The sequence below is a fragment of the Asterias amurensis genome, chromosome 8 (genome assembly GCF_032118995.1).
Source record: "Asterias amurensis chromosome 8, ASM3211899v1".
NCBI lineage: Eukaryota > Metazoa > Echinodermata > Asteroidea > Forcipulatida > Asteriidae > Asterias > Asterias amurensis.
The window spans coordinates 18,664,830-18,671,903 of record NC_092655.1 but is presented as its reverse complement, the minus strand read 5'-3'; the positions used below and the strand labels follow the sequence as shown (position 1 = coordinate 18,671,903).

Genomic DNA, 7,074 nt, shown 5'->3' with positions numbered 1-7,074 from the left:
GGAATGTTCCGAGAGCACACGAAAAGTTCCGAACCGCTGTAGAGGTTAGTTTGTAGTGCCTTCCTCCGATGGGCCGAACCGCTGTGGAGTTTAGTATTTAGTGCCTTCCGTCACCACACACCACACACAACACCCAATAATTATTATTAGAGAGGGCGCTGTTCATTTCAGCAGACAAACGTTTGATCAAAACATCGTCAGATAGGCAACATGGCGGATTTGGAACAGGTGAGTTCAAAATTATCTGCAATTTGTGAGGTAGAAATAGGGCAAAATCAGGCGAAATGTGACAACATATTTTGCCAAGTACAACTGAAATTATGGCATGTGCCAATATAATGTAGATTTTTTTGAAAATATTCACTGTTTATAGATGGTTGCACTTTGCAGCATTGAAAATGTGTGTGGACTGGGTGACCGCGAAAGATAAAAAAAAAGTCTTAAAAAACGTTAGAATAGAATCTCAATGTAAAGAATTGTTAGCAAAACAGAACCATTGCATCACCATTTCCCTTGTAAATCCCATTTTGGTGCTATAACTTCAGTTTTTTGTCAAAGTATAAAGGAACTACTGATAATTCAAATAATATACATACAATCAAAAATTAAAAAGAGTGCAAAAAGTAAGGCTAAGGATGTGCAAAAACTCAAAAAGTGGTGTTCTCAATCTCAATCCTTTCAGAAAAAAAGGCTGACAGAATTAAAAAGGTACATGGCAAACCTCGTGGTTTTTTTGCTTGATGGTCAAAAGGTACTGTGATGGGAAGGAAAGGGAATACTGTTTCTTGTTTGCACCTTTTTTTCCAGAAAAATTTCCCTATGGCACCACCACTTTTTCATTCGATATGAAATAATCTAATTTACCTCAATGAGATATCCCATTTTGTAAAAATGTATTGGCGCCATACGGAAAGTTATTCCTTTTTCCTTCCTACTGAACCTTTCAACTGTTGTGCCATGGAGGAAACACTTTTTATATGGTTGTGCAAATCAACCAGCATGACCAGGGACAACCAGAACCAGGCATGCAGTTTTTTTCCCAGTATTTTTAAGTGTGACCAAACACTCAATACCGGCCAAAATGCTTGGGCCACCCGTTCCTATTGTTACATAAAGCCATTCCCTGTACACTTCCCACTGACAATCATTCTCTACCTCATCCCCTGCGCTCAATGTTGACTGTATTGCTAAAGAATGTGCAATCAAAACCAACCTTGAAAGGGGGCAGGGGGGCCCCCAATGAGATATGGCCGGGGTTGTTGCACATATTTATAATTTGTTTTTTGTATGATTTGTACCTTTAATTTTTAGTTTTATTGATGAATATTTATCGTTGCCATTCTACTAAACTACAGATCACACAGCTTGAGGTGCTGTGCAAACAGCTCTATGAAACAACCGACACCAGTCAACGGGCTCAGGCTGAGAAGGCCCTGGTCAGTTTCACCAACTCACCGGACTGTCTCAGCAAATGCCAGTTGCTTTTGGAAAGAAGTCGAGTAAGTAGGAAGGAAATCTTAACCCAGTATGAGTCGAACCATCTGCATGTAACAGGGTTCTGCCTACTTACAGTGGTTGGTGTCGGGAAAACCGCCCGGCACTCATAATAGACCGATCCATTAAGCTCCGCCCCATTGCGTATTGACCAATCACAATCCATTGCGCAACCCAAAGTCTGGCAAAAAAAGTCTGACATGCATGCGCGGATGTCGGTGGCGGGGTTTGTGCAGAATGGTGTTTGAGAGGCTCACGTAATCTTGCTCACACGTGCGCCGTGGGCGGAGCCTAATGGATCGGTCTGTTTCCGACCACCACAGATTTTCGAAATTGTTAAATCACACTTGCAAGCGATTTCCTTCCAAAGGTTGAGTCTAATGACATGTATACGATTCACGATGTAACTGATCCAATTGGCAAGGTTTTTCCCACAGGGAAACATTTTTCCACTACTAAAGAAATCCTGGGCAGAACACTGTCAAACTTCTGAACTTATCATCGTTTCTAGGCAAGAGTCGTTGTGTTACCGTAGGGTTCTCCTCACCAAGATTTTTAACAACTTTGTGGCATTCTCAAACCAAATTTGTTGAGGTTTGGTTTAAAACAACATCATACCTTTGGTACTTGGAACCATTTGATTGTTTTAATTTCGTAATTAAAGGAACACGTTGCCTTGGATCGGTCGAGTTGGTCTTTGAAAATGGTTCTACACAAATATGCCTCGAAATTGCGTGGTTTTCTTTTTACCCTGTCGACTAACACGGTCGGCCATTTATGGGAGTCAAAATTTTGACTCCCATAAATGGCCGACCGTGATAGTTCGCGACGTAAAAGGAAAACCGTGCAGTTTCGAGTGATACTTGTGTGGATCATTATATTCTACTTTTAAAACATCTTTCTAACCATATGCATTTCATAACAAATGGTTTTAAACGCTTTTAATAGACCAACTCGTCCGGTCCAAGGCAATGTGTTCCTTTAAACGTAGAAAAAACACAACAAAATTAACCTGTGAAAATTTCATTTCAAAAGCTGGTAGCGTTTTTGCGATATCGAAAATCCAGAGCATTTATTTCTAATGCAGGAAGAATAATCCATAATCTAGAAAATATCTGTCAATGTTTCTCAGATTCAATTTTGGGGATAACAAAACCGATAAAATTTTCTATATATGCACAATGATTTTCATAATGCTTTAAACTGTCGAAAAATTGTTATAGATTTACTTCTAACCAAGTAAGTTTTTCTTGGCATTAATTTTAAGAGTGAATACCAATCGTTTACCTTTCTTGTAAGCTCCCTTAATAAATTGAAACAAGTTCTTCAAAATCTTTTGGGTTTAAAGCCCTACTGTACTGTGCAATCTGGGGCAATCTTATCGGTTTCTTTATGATTTTTCTTAATTCGTTCTGTAGTCAAACAAAAAAGTTAAACAAATATATATTTACAACAATATTTGTTTGGTGCCAAGTCACACTTGTTTATAGCTTTTCTTAAAGGGTCTATGTACTTTTTCCTAACACAAAATGTCTACAGATTTACATTAAACTTACACAGTTTGAAGATAGTGATTGTAGAAAGCTTCCCTTGAAATTGAGGTGCTGTAGTTTTTGAGAAATGAGTAAAACAAATAATTTTCATCTCAGTTTAAGCATGTAAAAACGTATTAACCAGTTATTTTACATGCTAAATTAATATCAAAAAATTATTTTGTGACTTGTTCCTTTCTCAAAAACTACAAGACCTCAGTTAGTAATATTTGAAGGTAAGCTTTCCACTATCATTATCTTCAAACCCTGTAAGTTTAATGTAAATCTGTGGACATTTTAAAAAAAGTACCTGAATCCTTAAACAACTCGGAGAAGGGCTTAATTTTGTGTTGGCCCTCATTCCTGCGTTTTGTTTACTTTTTACAGTCTGCATATGCTCAGCTCCTCGCTGCAACAACTCTGACAAAACTCATCTGTCGCTCAACCACAGTGCTCCCACTCGAGCAACGGATTGACATAAGTAAGTGGCAAATTCAGGGGACACTTCCTGAAAAGTCCTTTTAAGTCTACACCATGAAGGTCAGGTCAGCCCTTGGGCCTTTTTAAAACATCGGCTTGGGCTATGTCTCCGGCTTGGGCTCCAAGCACTGCATACACAGTTCAAACGCAGCTCCGCCCTTAAAGACACTGTACACTATTGGTTAATTTCAAAGACCAGTCTTCTCACTTGGTGTATCTCAACATATGCATACAATAACAAACCTGTGAAAATTTGAGCTCAATCGGTCTTCCAAGTTACGAGATAACTATGAAAGAAAAAAATACCCTTGTCACACAAAGTTGTGCGCTTTCAGGTGCTTGATTTCGAGACCTCAAATTCTAAATCTGAGGTCTCGAAATCAAATTCTAAATTTGAGGTCTCAAAATCAAATTCGTGGAAAATTACTTCTTGCTTGAAAACTACGTTACTTCAGAGGGAGCCGTTTTCACAATGTTTTATACAATACAATACAACCCAATACAATAATGTTTATTAGATCCCAAAAAGGGTAATTCAAATGCTCGCATACAGTAAAAACATTGACACATCAACCTCTCCCCGTTACTCGTTACCAAGTACATGTAAGGTTTGATGCTAATAGTTGTTTTGAGTAATTACCAATAGTGTCCACTGCCTTTAAGTCTAGATATATTTTTAGAGCAGTGTGTATTTTGCATACGGTGGTTCAAAGATCAGCAGACGGAGCCTGGAGCCGGAGTTCAAGTCGAGGTTTGATAAAAGCCCCCTGGTACTCATTAAATAATATTTTCCTACTGTTTTTCAAGGATCATGCCTCTAATTGCGTCCATCTGTTTTGTTGCTGAAAATAAAATCTGATTTTGTTGTTCTCATCTACTTGTACCAACAGAAAACTATGTCTTGAACTACCTAGCCAGCAGGCCCAAGCTGCCGACATTTGTGGCACAAGCCCTTATCCATGTGAGTAACATTTTTCATACATTTATGTACTTTTTTGGGTGCAGTTTAAAGGATTCGGGTGCTTTTCCGAAATGTCCACAAATTTACATTAAACTTACAGGGTTTGAAGTTAATGCTAGTAGAAAGCTTCCCTTCAAATAATTATTACGTATTGAGGTGCTGTAGTTTTAGAGAAATGAGTAAAACAAGCAACATAATTTTCGCCTCAGTGAGACGAAGATTAATTTAGCATTTAAAAACGTATTAACCAGTTATGGTATTAAATAATAATTGCATCCCTTTTCAAATGGGCTGTAGGTCCCGTGTGTTGTGTAATGCATGTAAAAGAACCCAGGTAGGTTTTTAAACTGTCAACATGAAAGCTTGTGGGTTCGAATCCAACCTGAGTAATATGAGCTCGGGAAAGTACTGAGTATACAGTGTTAACACACATGAGTGTTTATGAGTTAAAAAAAAAACCAAAAAACTTTACCCGATACAAATATCGATCTATTAAAGACACTGGACACTATTGGTAATTGTCAAAGACCAGTTGTCTCACTTGGTGTATCTCAACATGTATGCATGAAATAACAAACCTGTGAAAGTTTGAGCTTAATTGGTCGTCGAAGTTGCGAGATACATGTATGAATGAAATAAAAAAACACCCTTGTCACACAAAGTTTTGTGCTTTCAGACGATTGATTTTAAGACATCAAATTCTAAATCTGAGGTCTCGAAATCAAATTCGTGGAAAATTACTTCTTTCTCGAAAACTACGTCACTTCAGAGGGAGCTGTTTCTCACAATGTTTTATACTACCAACCTCTCCCCATTACTCGAAATGAAGAAAGGTTTTATGTCCACTGCCTTTAAAACATATAATTAGTTTGAGTTCTAAAATTGTTCTTCTTTGTTGTTTTCCTTTTTGAAGTTGCTGTCCCGCATCACAAAGTTGGGATGGTTCGATAGTGAGAAAGACAACTGGGTCTTCAGAGATGTTATTGATGATGTCTCCAAGTTTCTACAGGTAACATCATGTGTTGATTTGTCTTCCTCATATCATTTCAAATCAGTGCACATGGCTCCGGACAGGTTTTCTTTAGTGGTGAAACAAACTATTTTTCCTAGTGCATGTAGTGCGGACAAGGTTATTTCTTCTGTGCACAGAGTGTACACTTAAACGGTTTAACTTTTATGTAAATCTGTTTTTGTTTGTGTTGTGTTTCGTACTAAAAGTACCCAAACTCTTTAAGCAGAAATGTGTGCTTAGCATAGTTTGTCTGCTTAGCTTAAATTAACAGGGAACCAGTAGCAAATAATGTCAGAACATTGTATTCTGGCTGCTAACCCATTTTTGCTGAGCAGGTTTTGCTCGGACATTCTTTGCTGTTGAGGTTGAGCGTCATTATAATACAAACAACTTGTTTTAACATGGTTTATTTACAGGGATCTGTGGACCATTTTGTCATCGGTGTGCAGTTAATGTCTCAACTAGTGAACGAGATGAATCAGGTTGGTTTTAACTTGGCTGGCTTGTATAGAACCCCCCCCCCCCCCCACAGACGTCATACAGCCTTTGTGACTGTCATGCAGGTCTGGAATAACAGGCCACGGAGAATGTGGCCTCCGTTGGCCCAGGGCCAAATTTTATAGAGCTGCTTAAGCAGAAAATATTGCTTTTAACAATTTTCTGCTAAGCAGATTTGATCAGGGTACCAGTCACAGATTGCAGTTGTGACATGGTAGTTTGGCTGTGTAATGTTATTCTGGTAAGCGTAATTTTGGTTTGCTTAGCTCCTTTTTGTTCTTAAGCTACTCTATTACATTGGGCCCTGGTCTTGGCCTTAGTGCCCCTTCAGAAGTTTACAATTGACGTCCAGATTTTCCCAAATGAAGTGCCCTTTGCAAAATGAAAATGACCTTGCCCTTTAAAAGATGAAATTCCAGGCCTGAGTCTCGGCGACACTGCTCCTTTAATGTATTGTGGAAGTCAATGGTCTTTGCTTTTGAAATAATAATAAAAATAGTAGTAAAAATTTATTTAGCGCCATATCCATCGAAAACAATGCTCCATGGCGCTAATACAGAGAAACAATTAAAATATAGATAAAAAGAAAAAACAACAAGGTATGAAAATAAGTTTAAAATCAGCAACAACAAAAAAACCAAGCGAACAATGACCAGCAATTAAAGAAATAAACAATATACAATGGAAAAGTTATAAAATATACAATAGGAGTACGCACAGTTTTAAAATGCAAAGAGATTGTACAAACAGACTAGCTGTGGCCATAAATGTGCACTGTTGTACCGGTTTGAGCACATTACACCAATGCTTCGTTGTCATTTATATTGGGCTGCTTGTTTGCTACATGATTATTTTCAAATCATTTTGTTGACCTTCTAAGCTCTTCATGGCCTTTCTCCAAAGTACTTACATGATCTTGTTACCATTCGGGATCTGCTTATCAACTTAGGTCAGGGATTAATGACTAGCCTGTTCTTAGATTAACACCCTCGAAAAATGTCAGCTACATTTGGTGATAGGGCTTTTCTGTGGCAGCCCCTAAGCCTTGTAATGCTCTACCGTCGCATGTTGTGTAGTGAATGGAAACTTGCTTCTGG

At 38.2% G+C, this 7,074-nt stretch overlaps 1 protein-coding gene across 1 annotated transcript in view; it reads left to right on the top strand.

Moving 5' to 3' along the window:
* Positions 1-204: 204 nt before the first annotated feature.
* The window catches only part of LOC139940444 (exportin-7-like), a 33,407-nt gene continuing 26,537 nt past the window's right edge, over positions 205-7,074 (top strand). Inside the window, exons 1-6 of the mRNA XM_071936697.1 lie at positions 205-228; positions 1,356-1,499; positions 3,414-3,507; positions 4,397-4,467; positions 5,381-5,476; positions 5,896-5,961. Coding sequence (XP_071792798.1) covers positions 211-228; positions 1,356-1,499; positions 3,414-3,507; positions 4,397-4,467; positions 5,381-5,476; positions 5,896-5,961 — 489 coding nt within the window. The 5' untranslated portion in view covers positions 205-210. The remainder of the gene's footprint in view (positions 229-1,355; positions 1,500-3,413; positions 3,508-4,396; positions 4,468-5,380; positions 5,477-5,895; positions 5,962-7,074) is intronic.